Genomic DNA, 18,914 nt, shown 5'->3' with positions numbered 1-18,914 from the left:
ATAGGCTAGCTTGCTTGCCCAAGCATGCACAGGCAGAGACCGTCAGACAGCGTAGACTCACATCACTATTAGAGTTTGTAAGTTGTGACCTTGCTTAAGGCCACTAATCATTATTAAGAGAGACTTTCATTGTGAACATTCTGGCTCACAGTCTGCAATTTAGTGTTTGTTTTAATATAAATTATAAAACTAGAATGTTTACTGTTGTAAGTTTGTAGAAGCTTTTCTTAGTGCAAAAGATAGCTTCATGTTCCAATTAACTTTTTTGTGCTCAAAAGCACTGCACCAGATGCAACTTTTAAAATACGCTAAGGAGCCACCGCTCTTCAACTCCCAATAGGATTCTATTGACAGACTGCCCACCTTCAAAATAAAACTAAAATATAAACTACTAAAAGATCCCAAGAGCCCATACCACTTGTTCTGGTGGCTTTAGATTCATGTTCCAACAGCATATTTTTTTCTCCTCTACTCCATGGCAGATCAAATGTGTGTTACCATTGCCATTTTAAGAGAACCAGGGAGTGAGTTCTGGCACCTCTTTTTCTAGAAAATAGCACTGGTGTTATGTTCAGATGCAATTTGCAATGGGACTTTTCCCTGTTTTCAAATTTTAAACTCGAAAACCCCACATTGTGTGTCCAGAGTAGCTTTCAACCTGTACCAAGGGGTATTGCATGAACAGTGCCACAAATAATAGTTTTATTACTATTTAATTTTTTTGCATCACACACTTTTACATTAGGTAGTTTTAAAAGTATCTATTGAAATGACACCAACATGTTTTCATTAGGTAACATTTCTTACATTGTGTTTAGTAAATTTAGTATCCAGCTTGGCCTTTTCAGGGAGGGAGTGGAAATCACATTAGTATCTGCGATAAAGCACTTGTATGCAACAGACACTGAAAGTAAGTTTTGCTCAGTTGAATATTACAGTAGTGACTTGTTTTCGGATGGCTTTGCGCCTTCCAAAAGTTTTTACGTAGTTGCCCTCTGTCAGTACACAATAGAAGTTTTGTATCAAACTGCAGACATTCAAATGGAAACCATACATTACAAATACAAGTTGCATGATACTAAAATATAGCGTGTTAATGGCTGTTCAAGCAATTATTAAATTATTTGCTTATATCAATTCAACAAATACAAAACAAAAATGAACTTTTTTTAAAAAAAGCTTTTGAGTGAGGAAAGGGGGAGAGGTGTGGATTAGCATTCATAGGTTTTGTTCGTTTTTCAAATTACAGGTGTATAATAAACAGTTACGCATAAGCGTTGGTGTAGACTTGCCATACGACTTGTTAGCATCTGGGTCATGTATTACGAGTGAGGAATTGAGTTGAGTAATCCATTGCTGGAATTCTGGATAGTTCTTTTTTCTGCTGTCGTAAAACAATAATACATTTGACAACCAACAGTGTGACTTAATCCATTTCTGCTGTCCTGGATGAAGGTTCCAAACAACAAGGAGTTATCCTCAATGAGCTTGGCACTCTGTTGCTCAATTTTGTATCCTGACTTTGAATTCCACTTTTCCTTCGTACGGGTCGTGAGGATTATCTGAAGTAATTCCAGTACCATTAACTCTACATACAATGACTACTTCTTTGTTTATGGGCATGTTGAGAAGCTTCACTGCCACCAATGGATTGCTGTAGGTAGGCTAAAATGAAAGTGTACAACGTTAGATCCTTCCATTTAAAGTATCTGTGAAAGTCAAAGTGAACATGGTCAAAAAACATACCTGTGCTTTCAATCCATAATATGGGAAGTAGTGAAGGGCAAAAGTACCATTTGTAGGATAATAATCTACCTCCAGCGGACTGGCATCATCCTGTTGATCATAGGCAAGGCAAGTGTTAGGACTAGCGCTTTCTCTCTAATTACAAGTTGCTTTGTGCTTTAGGTATGTTACGTAGCCATACTTCACTAGTGCAGTTTGCATGTTGTGAGCTTAAGAGCACTACTTGAATATACGTTCAGTCTGAGGTGAAAGTAGGAACTCCACCATTACTAGATTACAACATAGAATTGTAGAATTGGAAAGGACCCTGAGGGTTATCTCTAGCCCTAACCACCTGCAGTGTAGGAATTTGCAGCTGTCCCATATGGGCCTTGAACCTGCAACTTTGGTATTATCAACACCACGCTCTAACCAATTGAGCTATCCAGGCATAATATCAAAATGTTTAGCTTCAGTTCTTCGACTGCTTCTCAGACATTGGCAAGTACTGAATGGCTTCCAAATGTTTCATTGAGGGACATAACAGAAGCCCTAGCTATGTGTTTGTAAAGTAAATATATTTTTGAAACCTCATGAGGTTTTTGACCTCGTGGCTCAGGTGACGATAGGGAAGCAGGACTACAGTGAAAGATTCTGCTCCAAATTGCCTCCATCCTGAAATGGCTTTGGGTAGCAGAAAAAGAAACCACCGGCATTTTGGTAACGTGCTTCTCTGTATAACATGAAGTTGGAGCTGTAAGACTGGCCCTTTGCAAGCTTGAGCCATTGAGCTCTAGTAAGTCTTCTGGATACATACATTTTTACTGTGTATTAGCTAAATGGAAATAATTTCAAGACAAGAACATTGGGCAATATAAACTTACCAGTGTTGTGCAGTTCACTCTTGGTGCGGTGCCATTGCCAGGGAGAAAATTTATAATCTGTGAGGTAATAATTTTTCATGTTAACCACCGAAACAATAGTAACTTTGAATTTTTTAAAATTTATTTGTCATGGACCTGGAAAGTTGAGGTGCAGGGATGGAAAAGAAGATCCCACTTGTGCTGGGATGCTTGTCTCAGTTGTTGGTTTATGTCCTTGTGCTATACCAGTTATAACTATCCTGCTTTCTTATACTTGGCACCTTATTCCCAATCTTGTTTTCCTTTCCTAGGCTATTGGGAGTCTTCTTGTTGGGTGGGCAGTACTTTTTATTAGGACCAGCTAAACAACTTTTGTGAATAAGAGTTCTGAAGAACACGAAAACTTCCCAGTATTTCATGACATTTCGGTTGGTATTTCCCAACTGTCAATTTTAAGACTTCCTTTCCCTTATGGGTCAACAAAGCTACATTTGTGTTTCTTTATATCCCTTGTTGGATGAGATTCTGCTGTTAAAATAAGAAGACTTTTTCAGTTCGTGCCTTTTAGTCCTTCAGAACACTACAGATCAAATAAGGCTTCTGGTTGTTATAAGTTGCCTCCCTTTGTTTCCAGGTTTGAACTCAATAATGTTTGATATAATAAATTATTCTTTTAAAAAACTGTTTAAGTACTTACTCTGTTCATTTTTATTATTAAGCAAGGGCTTCCTTCTGGAAAACCAAAATTAGAATCCGCCAGACCAGAACAGTTTTGAAGCATATCTTGTGTAAATTTGCAGGAATATTTTGTGTGGTGTGGAGCATCAAAAGACTTTTGAAAATAGTATCCTTTCATTCTTTCCATAGTACAGTTCCTGTTGGCATGCTGTGCAGTTTCGTTGTAAGCTGTATATTATTGATAGAAAAAGTAGGGGGGAAATCAATTTCTATTGCTTTCTTTTGGAGCACCTTCCAGGCTAACCTCTTGCCATTGTTTTTGTAAGAGAATAATTGTTCTTTCTTCTTAAAATAACATTGCCTCTAATGGTTGTACAATCCTGCTGCCTCTTGATATTGTTTAGGGAAACTTTGAAAATGTTTCCTAGTTCATCCAGAACTAGGACTACAAGAGTTACCTTTCTGCATTCAAACCCAAACTCAAGGTGACCCCATGCAACACAGTTTCAAAGTGATATCCTTCTACTGTATTTCAGGCCACCTTTATTGTGATATTTTCCCACATACTTTACCTGAAAGAAAGCTTTGAAGAGTTTTGACATAACGTTTCCAGGAGTCTGGGTCAGAAATATTGTAATAAATTTCCAGTCCCTTTTCTCCATACACATCTGGTCGTAATGTCACGCCTTCATTGAAAGTGCAGTTTAATATACAGGTGAGGAAGAGAGAAAGATCCCATTACAGGCAGTTCATCTTAGTTTGGTGAAAGAATATGTATAAATTGAAAATCTTCATTTCCAACAATCAGGTTACTAGAAATCAGAAATGTTTTACCTCCTTAACATTAGTCCTGTAGTGAACCTATGCCTGACATTTCTTGGTTTGAGAACCGAATCTTAGCCAAGAGTTCTTTGTCATTTCAAAGGGTTCCCACCCCCCTGGAGATGGTTAAAGTTAACGCATTCAAGGGCAACGACATGATTCATTTAACTGGTAGTTAGGCCCTTACTTGCTGCTTAAACAAAATATCATAACTTGGGATTAAAGGAAGGAAAACTCAGATATGCTTCAATTCTGTGACTTCTGTGTCATGGTATATTTATTGTCAAGAAAAGTAAGCTGGAAGCTACTATATTTACTCAAATGTAACACGCACCTCTTTTGGCAAAATTACGTCACAAAAATTAGGGTGCACATTAGATTTGATGGCGCGTTAAATTTGAGTAAATACAGTACAGTCTACCTTGGAAGTTGAATGGAATCCATTCCGGAAGTCTGTTCATCTTCCAAAATGTTTGAAAACCAAATTGCAGCTTCTGATTGGCTGCAGGAACCTCCTGCAGCCAATCAGAAGCCCTGCCAGGCATTCGGGTTCAAAAAGAACATTCGCAAACCGGAACAATCACTTCCGGGTTTGTGGCATTTGGGAGCCAAAACGTCTTGAGTTCCAGGGAGTTCAGGATCCAAGGTACAACTATAACATTCTAAATGAAGCTGTGGCCTTCTAAGTTGTGTTAGCCGTTAACCATCCTAGCTAGCGCTAAAGGGAGTTAAAGTTCAGCAACAACTAGAGTACCACAGATTCCACATCCCTGCTCCTAAAACTCCTAAGCACCAGGCTATACTTCATTAGAACTCAAACCATCATTTTATGTGTCTAAGTTATTTATGCAGTAAGTGAGTGTGTGTAGCACAACTTGTAACAGAATGGGCAGGAATGTGTTAAGTACCTGGTGATTTTAATCGATCTTGGTAGTCCGGTGTATACGGATTGAGTGTCTTCATTAAAGAATATATAGCAAGTGCAAACAGCCCAGTCATTACCACATAGAATGCAACATAATAAAGACTGATCCAAACTATTAAGAAAAGAAATATTAAGTTAAAACTTTTTAAAAGCATGATATTCATTACTCTTATGAGGCAACCTGTTCTGGTTCAGTAACTAATCATAGCAGCAACCAAGTACATGACAACAGTTAGATGAAATATTTATAATAGAAGTTTTAAGGCATTTCAGCACAGGAGCTTCTTAATCTCCTGGTTAAGCATTCCAGTGCTAGAAAAGGAGCACAGATTTTTGTAGCACTGCGATTCAGGAGAATGCTACACTCAACGGGGTGATTTGGGGAAGCTGACTATAGTTGCTGCTTTGAAGATCATCAGTGGAAGCTGGAAATTCAATACCATTTGGCTTTCATAGGGTTGGATGCACTGAAATAAATATCCCAGCACTGAAATTACGAGTTGAGAACTTTCCAAATTTCCCATAATAAGAATTACAATGTATACCGCACAACTAAAGTTAATTGCTTCAACTACCGAGTAAGGATGTTGTGGAGGTCTTCAGTGCAAACTTACAGAGAAACGTACTGCTTAAAATTTATACTCCCAAAAGAATAAAGGGACAATGAGTATGTCACTGTTGAAGTCTAACAGACAAAAATGCAATTTGCAGTTTCACATCACAAAGTAAAAACGCATGTTGAGCTGGAGCATAAATTTTGTGTATGTGCGCACCAGGCTTATCCACACTTTAGCAGTGCTCTTTCCAAGTCCAGGTCTGTACTTAAAAGCTCTGTGTCCAAAGGGGTTTTTTTTTGCCCTGGAGCTTTTCCCGTGAAAATCTGCTTTTTAGCTCTCAATTGGAGCAAACATCCATTCAAATTTACCATGAATTGCATTTTGGTCCAATTGAGCTTAAAGAGGGAGTTTTCATGGGCAAAGCTCTGGAGAAGAAGAAAAAAGGCAATTGGACACTGAGCACAAGTCATGCCTGGGAAGAATGGAGGAGAAAGGAAAGTGTGGATAAGCCCACCTACGAAATCTAATGAAATACAAGTAGCATATATTGAAATTAGTCACAGAATAATAACCAATAAATTGAACATCTTATCAATGGCATTTTTAAGTTGCTGTGGCTTATGATTGAAGAAAGGGATAAAGATGTTTGAAATTAAATTTTCCATTAGTTGTATTTCATAGACTTTTAAAAATATATATATATAAGTAATGGCACCCTTCTGAAGACAGACCAGATCCAGTGAGCTGATTTAGGTGCATCTAACCCATTGCATGCACTTTGAACACAATCTTTTAGCAGCTTTCCGTTGAAGAGCAGATGCCTGTGCCATATTACAAACCACTTTTGAAACTCCCCTCAGTTTCTTAAAGAGGTTTGCACCCAGCACTCGGGGCTGCTGTGGAAAAACTCCCTTGGATTCACAGAACTAGTTTATGTGGCTCTTTGGATCCAGATCAGAAAGTATAAAATCAAAGTCATGTTCCTTCTATTGTTTCGTTAGTCTGTTGCAGAGCAAATTGCTTCCTTGTAAGCTATTTTAAATACAAGGGAAATGAGTGTTTTATGCTAAAGTCAACAAATTTGCAAATCGGTATTTTTAAAAAAGTAGTTTGTGGATTCTCCAGGCTCGTAGCAAGTAACACAGTTATATAGGAAGCATCTTGTCAACTTAAGACATTTAATCATACAGAAATAATGCAAATGACCAAATCCCAACAGCACGAAAATGCCTGAACAACATTCTCTTCTGTGTGTTTGGCCACATACCCCAGTTAATCAATGTTCTTCCCATTAACTGCCCTGTTTCCGGATTCCATAAGAAACGCTGGAAGTTCTCCATTCTTTGGCTGCATGTCTTCTTTTCATTTAAAGTTGCCATCTTTGCTGAAAACCAGGAGCTCCTTCAGAAAACAAGCTGTTCAGCCGGTGCCCAAAGAGTTGATCAGGTAACCATTTTGGTTTTATACCCTTTTAGCCTGAAGGTTATACAGATTATTATCCATCATCATCAGAAGCTGATAACAGCATATATTCACCCCTAGTAACTATCGTTCTGTTAAAACAACTGTTGATAAGCAAAACGTTCATTTGGGCATGGAAAACGTAATTATCAAATGTCCTTTTCTCTCCCTCCTTGGTGTTGCGTATTTTGCCCAGAACTTGTGGTACATTCAACACGATAGACGTTATCGCAGCGGATAAAATTTCACTGCCCTTGATAACCCACAACATTGTGGTTGCTCTGCTTGAGCTCCTCCTTCCTCGGCCAACAGGTTTGTGCAGGTGCTACTAGGCTGGACAAGCATTACAGTGATTATTCAGTTTCATTTGCAGCCTCTTAGAAGCAGATGGACCTTTTTCTGCCTCCCAGTGGGTTGGATCCTGAAAAAAGTGCAGAAAGAGACCAGTGGAAACGCATTCTCAGACTTCCCAGGCACCCAACACACTTAAAAGCTCCCCTAAGAATTGGGAAGCCCAGTTGAATGAGGCAAGCTGAGGGTGAAGGCAGATCTCCAAAATAGGGCAGAGGCAACATCTGTGAGTTAGAAGTTCCATTCACAGAAGTTGCATCGGCCTGAACCTCAGAGACATTATAGCCCAGGGTCCCCTAACCCCCACGAGAATCGTCTTTTGGAGGAAGAAGGCAGTTAGGACAACTTTTTTTAGGATTTCACAGATGTTGCTTTTGTGGGTCTTTCTCAGGGTCCAACCCAAAGCCAATCGAGTGAGAGACCAGCAAAAATATGTATTTGCTATACAACCGATGAAGGATTTAATTCTGTGCTGTAATGGGTCAAGAAATCAGGTCTCAATGAAATGCATGTGTGAGTTCATAGGAAAGCCTAGTTCCACTTCAACAGGTGGTTCAAAGGGGTTATACTGCAACTAGGCCATCTATTTTAACCCTGTTAATCTTGATATGTTGAGCTCTTGCAGGTTGTGAAAGCAACCACCCAAACTATTGCAGAATGTGTGCATTTTGCCCCATGCATTTTGTGACCGAGTCTTGTTGCATGTAGCAATGTAATTAACAATAAGAGAAACAATACAGTATATCACAATCTCTCTTTATTGCAAGGAAACTACCTACAAGTAAATCACAGTAATCAGACACTGTTTATTTTGGGGTAGCAGCTTGTGCCCTTCACCAGTGTTTACTTAAGCATTTGACATTGGACTTCTCTTTCTACCAGAACATCCAGGGCACCAGGAGACTTCCAGCAGCCTGTTAATAACTGGCCAGTATGCTCCAAGCCAGAGAGATGAAATAACCTTGAAGCACTCTCTGTGACCCACCTTGTTCTGGTGACTGTAATCCAGGCATGGGCAAACTCAGCACTCCGGATGTTTTTGGGACTACAATTCCCATCATCCCTGACTACTGGTCCTGCTAGCTAGGGATGATGGGAGTTGTAGTCCCAAAACATCTGGAGGGCCGAGTTTGCATATGTCTGCTGTAATCTCTTTTAACTGTTTTCAGTATTGTATTTCTACATAACTGGAATCCACCAAGAGAAGAGACCTCATTGTCAAAGGTGGATGAGAACCCGAAATATCTTGGATGTAGGGCTGCATTTCCTTTCAAAAATAATTTGTATCGTTGTGCAATCGCACTAAGGTGGAATAGCATGACTTAACATTTTTTTAAAAAGACATGCATGACCACGGATTCAAAATTGGTGTTACATACTGTAGTGGTTCTAGGGGTTGCTCGTGCGTAAGCCGGTGCAAACACCTGGCTGGGTTGCCTGAGTGAACCTTTTCTGTCTGGACAGCCACTCACCCGTGGCTGTCTCAATCGCTGGCAGAATGCGTCAGTGGGCATTTCTTAAACTTCTTCCAGCAAAGAAGCTCTTTGACGCCTAGTCTCCTCCTACTCTCTCTGCGCGAAAGCCTTCTGCGCAAGGAGGGCGTAGGCAGCAGAGGACCCCTACTCTCCCCGCTGGTCCCCGGCAAGGAGTCATGGGACCGCCTCGCCGCTTCCCCCATCTGCCCCCCTTCTCCACTGGTGCTACGCTGATTCTCTTCCCCAGAAGATGGGCTGCCTTTCCCAATCCCGGGACACTCTCTGGAATCCCTCTGGATTTTGCTCTCTCCCTCCAGCACTGATGGCAGTTCCCTGACACATACACACGCACAATGTTAAAATGGTTGGGAAAAGCACGTTTCAAAATGAGATGAAGGGAACTATGAAGAGTCACGGAAGGGGAAGGGACAACATTGGCCACTAGACTATATTTTGCCCGCCAGGTGGATAAGACAGCAAGATGCTCACACTATATCCCTGTGAATGGGAATTCTGCTTTTACCTTATGGTGGTAAAAGGTAAAGGGGCCCCTGACCATAAGGTCCAGTCGTGACTGACTCTGGGGTTGTGGTGCTCATCTCGCTTTATTGGCCGAGGGAGCCGGCATACAGCTTCCGGGTCATGTGGCCAGCATGACTAAGCCGCTTCTGGCAAACCAGAGCAGCGCACGGAAACGCTGTCTACCTTCCCGCTGGAGTGGTACATATTTATCTGCTTGCACTTTTGACGTGCTTTCGAACTGCTAGGTTGGCAGGAGGAGGGACCGAGCAACGGGAACTCACCCCGTCGTGGGGATTCGAACCGCCGACCAAACACACTTCCATCTCATGTTCCATAGAAGTATTTGGGCTGCATACCTACCTGCACATCTTGTACTGTAGTGTAGAGATGTAGCATGGGCGAATCTCTGTGGTAGTGTGTCAATAGAAAAGACCTCTGGGGTTCTCTGGCAAGTATTTGCCCTGTTGTTGGTTCCACTGTATTGCCCTGTTGTTGGTTCCACTGTATAGTCAAAGTAATTGCAGGACCCTGGAATATATTTATTCTGTCTCTTGTTAGACTCTGCCCCTGGTATTCTTCAGTATATAAAGACCCTTATTCTAAACTTATGGTCTTCCTCATTCAGTGTTGCTCTTCCAACTTCAATCCTCATTTGAATTGTTTGTTGTCCTTCCATGAGAGTTTCAGTTCTGCTTCTTGCCTAAGAGGAAAATATCTTGTGTGCGCGCACTCAAAGACTCATGCTCTTAGGAGTCAACAATATTTCTTTGTTGTACTTTTAAAATTATTTGAACATACTGTTTACTTTTCAGGTTACTTTATTGCCCTTGGGCTCACCAGTGAGATGAAGGACAGCCAAACCTCCCTTTTGAAGGTTAACACAGGGATTCTAGGAGATGAGAGAAGGTAAAAAAAATAGATAAATTGCTAAATAAACTAATCTAATCTTTGCTCCTGCTAGATTTTCCTAGTGTCGCAAAGTCGAAACGGTACATGGGTGAGTCTGTGATCATATTGTCTCAGTCATTCCTGCCACCTGAACTGGGTCCAAGACATGCATCATCGTTGTAACTTACCCCTGGAGAACAAATGAAGACCCTCTTTGTATCCCCTCTGTGAAGATTAAGGCAGCTGTCAGCACTGCTATGTAAAAATAACAGGAACATCAATGTGGTGCCAGCCAGACAAGCCTTTCCAGGAATGTCATTCCATAACCAGAGCACCAATACTGCAAAGAGTTGACAACATTTGCCTGCACGAGCCAGAGAAGAGTCTCTGATGGACATCTTAAAAGGTCAGGGAAGTAGGTACGGGAAGAGACAATCCTTCAGGCAACCTGGCCCCAAAGAGTTTGGGGATTTAAACATTAACAGGACTTTGAATTGGTCTGGAGCCTGGAAACTGTTCAGATACAGATGCAGAAGACAGAGCAGCTGTACTTTTCCAAATTGCTTTCCAAGGCAGCCCCATGTATAGAAAAATGGTAGTAGAACCAAGTTCTAGCAGAAACCCAGTACAAAGTTTGCCTAAGTCAGGAGGGAAGGCAGTACTTTTCCAAACACCAAGCAAGTTTGGCTTCCATTGGTTTTTCTGCGTAGTGCATCATGTAACAATCTCCTGCTTTGCTAATCTAGGTAAAGGTAAAGGTACCCCTGCCCATACGGGCCAGTCGTGTCCGACTCTAGGGTTGTGCGCCCATCTCACTTAAGAGGCCGGGGGCCAGCGCTGTCCGGAGTTTTAGTTCCTACATAATTATGTTATATTAGATGTTTCCAGTTAGGATTTCAATAGAAAATGGATCTTGCCCTTTCTTCCTAATTTATTCCCCACTATTTATTTATTTGTATAAATTTATAAACTCGATGAGATCTCTCTCTTTAAAATGCTTCTTTAAAGTAGCTATAACAGAATAGGGAAGCGAGATCTGGACTGTGGTGCTTGGGGAGCGGCCTTCTTGTTGTACACCCCCACCCCAAAGCAGCTATTTTACTCTCTTTGGGGAGACATACAGATGTGTTTTTCTAAACAAGGCAAACAGCAGCTTGGAAAGGTTACACTGGGGAAAATAGTTCAAGGAAAATGGCTTCCCCTCTTTCTCCAGTGCCACAGCCTCATTTCCAGTTTTAATTAAATGAACAAGATGAAAGATCCAACTGGGTACCCTAACTCATCTTTTCAGAGCGTGTATCGAAAATGGAAACACAATGGATTAATGCAGCTGCTGCCTTTAAACTTGCCCCTATTCCCTTGATTACAAAAACATTAAACTGAACTATCTTCCTCCTACCAGTATAGTAGTATATAGTGCCCCCTTGTGGGTGACAGGAATACATACAGGGATGTGGATCTTCGATTTTCCATGCACGTATATTACAGTGGTACCTCAGGTTACAGACGCTTCAGCTTACAGATGCTTCAGGTTACAGACTCCGCTAACCCAGAAATAGTACCTCGGCTTCAGGATGAGAACAGAAATCGCGCGGCGGCAGTGCGGTGGGCCCCATTAGCTAAAGTGGTAGCTCAGGTTAAGAACAGTTTCAGGTTAAGAATGGACCTCCAGAACGAATTAAGTTCTTAACCCGAGGTACCACTCACTACACAGCATTGGTTGGCAAACGTTTTATTAGAAACATTTTTTTTTTTTTGCCACCATTCATGGTGTAACGGTTATAGTACAGATAAACAGGCATTGTTTTAACCCAACTGTTTTGAAATCAAGAATGCAATAGGCAATAAGCCTTGAATTTTTTTTAAAAAAATCTTATTACACTCTGTGCCCTGAACCTTGGTGTACTCTGAGGTGGTGGCAACACTAGACAGTAGTCATACAGTCAAAATGGTCTAATGCCAGTCCAGGCCCGATACAGTGAGCAAGGTCGCAAGTCATTGTGCAAGGTTAAGTTTCCGCTTCTGTAGAAGATCTAGAGTTAGGGTCAGTCCTGGAGTCACAGTCAAAAAATGTTATTTATGCCGCTACTGCGGCTCGTGTTTTGTTAGCCCCAAAATGGAAAACGAGTGAGGTCCCAACTAAAGAAGAATGGCAACTTAAAACTGATGGAATATGCGCAGCTTACAGTCCTAACATGTAGAATAAGAGAACATATGTTTAAAGAAGATTGGAAAATATTTATTGAATATACGGGAGGCGGGGTGGAAACTGTGTACACTTGAAAACATTGGCAGCATTAAGATAAATTCAACAGTGTAAATAAATTTGCATGGATGTAATAATGGAATACTGAATGGTTTAAGTTTATGTCAAATATGCAGGGGTTTACGTTATGCAAAATGAACCATGGAAAGAGATGAAGGGAAGTCAATGACATGTTAAGGTTGTTTAAAGAAGATTCTGGGACGCGGGTGGTGCTGTGGGTTAAACCACAGAGCCTAGGACTTGCCGATCAGAAGGTCAGCAGTTCGAATCCCCGTGACGGGGTGAGCTCCTGTTGCTCGGTCCCTGCTCCTGCCAACCTAGCAGTTCGAAAGCACGTCAAAGTGCAAGTAGATAAATAGGTACCGCTCCGGCGGGAAGGTAAACGGCGTTTCCGTGCGCTGCTCTGGTTTGCCAGAAGCGCCTTAGTCATGCTGGCCACATGACCCGGAAGCTGTACACCAGCTCCCTCGGCCAATAAAGCGAGATGAGCGCCGCAACCCCAGAGTCGGTCACGACTGGACCTAATGGTCAGCGGTCCCCTTACCTTTACCTTTAAAGAAGATTCTAAACTGTAAAACAGAGAATTTAATTAAAATTATATTAAAAACCCAGAAAAAAAAGGCCTGAAGTCACAGTCCAGTAGAATTTGCAAAGCAGCCAAGCCATGGTCCGTCAACAGAGAAAGTTGAGCAGACACAAGAGTTTCTGCCTTGCTTCCCTGTTATCCTTCCCAATATTGATTGTTGCACCTGAGTTTGCTCCAGCGGGGCAGCAACATGTGATCCTCACCTACCTTGAACTTAATCCAGCCGAGAGACCACAAACCTCCTCCCAGACCTAATGAGCCCCATGATCTCCACTTGGCCAACTGGTGAGCTGGGCTGTGTTTCCTTGCCTGCCTCAGTGTCCTGGCGGTGCACTTCTTGCTGTTCCTGACACCTCAGACCCTGCCGTGTCTGTTGAGACAAGTGCATCTCCAGTTCTGGCAATATGTCCCCTTCCCCTGGCTTCTTTGGTGTCCTCTGATGTGCTGTGAGTACCTCCTATGTCCCCAACCTCCTCTTCCCCCTCTTCAGCTTGTCCTTGTTTGTACCAATCGTGGTTCCCTCAGTGTCCTCCTAGTTCATGGCACTCTGGGAGTTGGCATCAGGAGAGCTGGAATGAAGTGTTGTCAATATGTAGATGACAACCAGCTCCGTATGTATGTTTCATCTGAAATGTAGAAGTGTTTGGAAGCAGAGGTGGGGAAGATTAACATATTGAAGCTGCCCTTAAGGATGAATCGGAAACTTCAATTAGAACAGAATACAGTTGCGAGAACATTAACTAGTGCAGCTGGATGGAATTGCATTACATGATTTCTAGAGAATTATTTTGTGTTTCACTGAGCCCACAAATGGATTGGGACCCAAATACATAGAGGAGATTGTCTCCTTATAGCTCCTTATAGCTTGGTCTGCTAGGGGATTGGGCCTTGTCTATGGTGGCTCCCTGCTTGTGAAATACGACAGGCATAGATGTTAGCATTTCATTGTCAAGTCAAAACCTGCCTGTTTAACCCAAGCATTTTAAGTGGTGTTTCAGCTTTCTCTGTTGTTGTTTTTAGCTACTTTTGGTTATTTTTATGTGCTTTTTCCTAACATTTCATCCTTGTTTAAATGTCTCTTGTACCCTGCCCTGATATCTGTACTGATGAAAGATGGGCTGTGAATATTTTGACATAAATATGGCTACTCAAAAGTAAGTGCTATTGATTTCAATGGGGCTCACTCCTGGGTATATGTGCAGTGCAGGACTGTAGCATAAGACATGATTTAAACAGAGATGTTTCGTCCTTGGTAAGCATCATAGGGCACCCAAATGTTTGTTTGCATACTCTGGCATCTTCCACTCCCCCAGCTTGAGGATACTGGCATTTAACGGGGGGGGGGGGGCGGGCGCTATTTTACTGTGATTGCAAATCAGGGCTCCATCTACTGTAAACATTTGCAGTAAATTAAATCTTTGCATTGTTCAGACCATTGCCTTCAGTGAGATTAATTAGTTTCAAACGGCGGCGGCTGGCAATTTTCTAGTTTGGAGGAGGCTCAGAGGAGCAGAATTCTGTGTCTGATTTACAACTCATAAAAGTGAAGGTTGGTCTTCTAACTGCAATAATGATTGCCTGACCCATCCAGCAAAGGGATATTGGCTTCCTGATGAATTATGACTTTATTATCTACAGCTACACGCAAAAAAAGCAGAGTCAGTATGTAGCATTTCATGTCTGTGTGACACAGTTTATTTGTGTTCCAGGAGGCTGCAATACCAATATTAAGTAACTGATAGGCTGTCACTGCTTCAATGAGCTTCACTAATTCCCATCTTCCAGTACAATCACTCCTATTTTCTTGGATTGTACTTTCTTGTCATATGAAGAAGTATGAGATGAGATGAGCTGGTGTACCAGGCTGGCAAGTCCTTGCTTTCTATCCTACAAAGCGGGAAGATGCTTTGGACAGATATGTTCAGAGAATATTTAGTTCTTCAATTGCTAGTTTAGATGGCTGTTCAACTTAGGACGTTTTTAAAATTGTGTTTTAATGTGGATGAAGAAAGGTTGTGAAGATCTTTTTGTGAACACCTATCCGTCCTGGTAGATCTCCTTGATTTTTTCCCCCCTGCCTCCCAAATTCAAGTAGTGGATATCAAGCCTCCATCGTGTTTTTTGTAATGCCTTTATTTATTACGTTTATATCCTGCCTTTAAAAAGAACTCAAGCCAGTTTACATGATTCTCTTTGCTGTGTTACCTTCACAACAACCCTGTAAAGTAGGCTAGGCTAACAGTGACCGGCCCAAGGTCACACAAGGCAGTATTGAACCATTCGTAATACAGTGGTACCTCAGGTTACATACGCTTCAGGTTACAGACTCCGCTAACCCAGAAATAGTACCTTGGGTTAAGAACTTTGCTTCAGGATGAGAACAGAAATCATGCTCCGGCGGCGCGGCGGCAGCAGGAGGCCCCATTAGCTAAAGTGGTGCTTCAGGTTAAGAACAGTTTCAGGTTAAGAACAGACCTCCGGAACGAATTAAGTACTTAACCCGAGGTACCACTGTATCAGAGGTGGTTTTAGGGTGGCATGACCGGTGCAGTTGTACTGTGCGCCACTGCTGGGGGCACCAAAACAATACTGTAGAATGGAAGCACGAAAAGCCAGGGTGAATTTTAGCACTGCACAGGGTGATGCTGAAATTTGATCACCCAAAATCTGCCACTGATATCAGGATGTACAGTATATGAAGAGCTGCCCCATTCATTCACTAATGGGCCTGTAAACAAAACAAAACAACCCACCATTTTGGGCCAAGAAAAGTTATTTTGCATCCTATAAAAAGGATGCAACTAGATAATATTTGCTTGCTTTCATTTTGCTTCTGCAATGAACTGTAGCTCTGGAAGACTCTCTTCACCTCAACTGGTTTACCTAATGAAAGCCTGAAACAGAACTCGTCAAGAAAGGGGAATAGAGAGCTGAACTCCCCTTTTTTGAGACACTCTGCCCTGCCAGGCAGTGAGGTTCCATAGACTTAATCACTGGAAAACTTCTTATTCCGGTGCCCATTTATTTGTTTATTTGTCTCCTGCTCCCAAAGGATTCCAGGGCAGCAAACCAGTGATAGCAAAAACATCTTGGTTCAGTTGGTTAGAGTCTGGTGCTGATAATACCAAGGTCACAGGTTCAATCCCCGTATGGGCTGCCTGCATAATCCTGCACTGCAAAGGGGTTCCACTAGATGACCCTTGGGGTCCCTTCCAACTTGACAATTCTACAACAACTTGTGCACGTTCTTATGAAATTTTAATTCCAATACTGATTCAGACTGGGAAAGATCTCAGCTTAAAAGACTTGATGAAAGAGAAAGGTATTTAAGGCAACAGAGATGCTGCCTGTCTATAATATTCAGAGGACGGGAGTTGTTTTGTTTGTTGTTGTTGTTATGTGTTTTTTACACTGTAAATTGCCCTGTGATCCTCAGATGAAGGGTCGTGTGCAAATTCAATAAAAAAAATAACACTCCAAAGCGTAGGTGTCACAACACTATAGGCCCAGTTCTTAATATTGTGCAGGACAGGGCCTCTTGATACGACGGTATTCTGCAGGAATCCCTCACCTGCATAGCAGTGATTTGACTGGAGGTATAATTTCCAGGCATATCATTACTAAAACTCTGCCTATTAAAAGCAAGTTAGCAAGCTGATATTCTGAGGAATCTGAACTCCGTATACAATTACTGACCTTTAAAGCCCTACATCATGGTTGGGTGCATGAAATAACATCTCCCACACTGACCTGCCTCTGTCCTGAGACCATCTTTGTACATTCTCCTTTCCCCTTCTGCCCACTCCAGCAGTCTGAGATGAGGCAGGTAGCAAATGGGGGGGGGGGGGGGGTTATTGCCATCTCACTTACAGAAGTCCCCAGCAAGGATCACATGATGCCTATACTATTATCTTTCTACCACCACATAGACCTATTTTAAAGGTCCAGGGGCCTTTTTTTAACACCCGATAACTTCTTAATGCTGCTGCTGCTTTCTAGACTGTTGCTTTACTCTGTACTGTATTTATTCCTGTGTTGTTGTTTTTTATTGTGGCTTGTGTTTGTGACCTGCCCTGGAAATATCTGTCAAGCTGTGGTACATATATAGCTTTATATACCATATATGCTATGATATAACATGCCTCTCTTTTCTTCTTCTTCTTCTATGTAAGCAAATACGGTTACACATTCTTAAATATTAAATCTGGTTGCAGATAGAGACCTAAGAAGTTAAGCCAAAAGTTCAGTGGAAAGGGTTTTGGAGAGGATTCGAAGAGCATATGAAGATCATTTCCCTTGTGTTTCCTTCACTAACTGGACATGTCTCTTTCTACTTACACTTTCAGAAGCACAACAATTGAGAAGCTAAATGATAAAGATGCGGTTGTAATATTAGGCAGCATATGTCAAGCGCTAATTCAATATAAAGACACAATTACATGAGCAGAAAGTATCCCACTGGGTATTTAGCAAAGAGCTGATATCAACAGCATTGCAGACATCAAACTAAATGGAGACTGGCACTAAGAAATTTCCTCAGCCATGCTGCTCTTATGAATATTATTGCATACACCTGGATTTTTCTCAACATTTTGGGTTTAACAGATACTGCCCTAAGCTATATATATATTGTACAATCTACAGTAATGGATGTTAAATTAAGCTTGATTCACAGTATAAATTGCAACTCTTTTCTTAATTTTGAGATTCCCCCCCCCCCTGCAGCCAAGACAAAAGTTGCCATGTCACTTGTGTAATGAGCACTCGGTAGTCACAAATACCCCAGTGGAGTTTCACTTTACTGATTTCAGAAGGTAATTGGATAAATAATTAAAGTGGTCGTGCTCTCTGGTCGTGGAATTTCTGGCTACATACTGTTGAAGAAGTAAACTGAGCGACATCTGTTCTCGGTGGCTCATTCTAAATTAAAAATGGTGAGTCATGTCCAGTCATAATTTCCCTAAATGTCCTAACTTCAGCATTTTAGAATATGGCCTACACGTCTTAGCTGCCTTTCCATATCTATTTCCCCCCACTTTCATTATCAGGTGAATTGGAGGTTAGTCTAAATCCCATTCTTCTTCTCTCTAAACTCCCTCCTCCCTGCAAGATAAGGTAGTTATAGAAAATTATGGTCCAGGTGCAAGTTGGAGCCACTTCCCACAGGTAGTTTATACTTCTGTAAAATATCCATCACCATTCCAGGCTACAACTTTGGGATTCAATTATTGGTTCTGGATTTGTGGAGACACAGCTAGGTATCTTGGATGTCTTGTGATAACTTACGTAGGATCACCTGGAGATCATGCAATAACAAAAGCTGTCATGTGTTCTGTAGAACCATCTTGCCCATTACTTCTGTCTCTAAAAATGGTGCACCTCATTTTGTGTCTTCTAGACACGCTCTTGGGAGATAAGTTATGTAGTTGCATTGTAACAGGTTTTGTAATGGTTTCTCAAATGAATAATCGCTGCAGTATGAGTCTTTCTTATCTACTTGCAGGAAAAAAACAACAACAACTGGAAGTCAGTACAAGAAAACACGATTGCTGTTCAACTTAGCTAGAAATTAAACAAATGATGAATTGTGTTTCAACATGTGATAAAAATAACTCGGCTATCTTTGTGAGCTATTATACAAATGTACATTTCTTCTCGGAAACACTTTCCTGTTGTCTGTTTCACCCCTGATTTATATGAAGATTAGTAATATTACACCACACAACCATCAGCAGTGAATATCTGATCTTATTATTGAAGGTGCCTGTATGGGAGAGCTTGGTTAATTTTAAAAT

At 41.4% G+C, this 18,914-nt stretch overlaps 2 protein-coding genes across 2 annotated transcripts in view; one reads left to right on the top strand and one right to left on the bottom strand.

The window, feature by feature from the left end:
- Positions 1-697: 697 nt before the first annotated feature.
- Positions 698-7,041, bottom strand: ATP4B (ATPase H+/K+ transporting subunit beta). The gene is made up of 7 exons (XM_079973042.1): positions 6,838-7,041; positions 4,997-5,125; positions 3,839-3,952; positions 3,286-3,494; positions 2,610-2,666; positions 1,747-1,836; positions 698-1,665 (listed from the first exon to the last, which is right to left on the bottom strand). Exons 1-7 carry the CDS (start codon positions 6,947-6,949, stop codon positions 1,504-1,506), a joined length of 873 nt encoding a protein of 290 aa, XP_079829168.1. The 5' UTR covers positions 6,950-7,041; the 3' UTR covers positions 698-1,503.
- Positions 7,042-10,213: 3,172 nt separating this feature from the next.
- Positions 10,214-18,914, top strand: part of TMEM255B (transmembrane protein 255B) — a 60,612-nt gene continuing 51,911 nt past the window's right edge. The window contains exon 1 of the mRNA XM_079972991.1: positions 10,214-10,285. Within this exon, the coding sequence (XP_079829117.1) occupies positions 10,276-10,285 (10 nt within the window). The 5' untranslated portion in view covers positions 10,214-10,275. The remainder of the gene's footprint in view (positions 10,286-18,914) is intronic.

The sequence above is a fragment of the Podarcis cretensis genome (assembly GCF_951804945.1).
Source record: "Podarcis cretensis genome assembly, chromosome: 4".
In the NCBI taxonomy this organism is placed as follows: domain Eukaryota; kingdom Metazoa; phylum Chordata; class Lepidosauria; order Squamata; family Lacertidae; genus Podarcis; species Podarcis cretensis.
The sequence above is the reverse complement of the archived record's forward strand: the minus strand, read 5'-3'. Positions and strand labels throughout refer to the sequence as shown.

Coding starts and splice junctions, on each gene's coding strand:
- ATP4B (XM_079973042.1), bottom strand. CDS start 6,949: ATGGCAACTTTAAATGAAAAGAAGACATGCAGCCAAAGAATGGAGAAC. Junction 5,126..6,837: donor AAGAACATTGATTAACTGGG/GTATGTGGCCAA, acceptor TTTTCTTAATAG/TTTGGATCAGTCTTTATTAT. Junction 3,495..3,838: donor TCTTCAAAGCTTTCTTTCAG/GTAAAGTATGTG, acceptor AATAATATACAG/CTTACAACGAAACTGCACAG.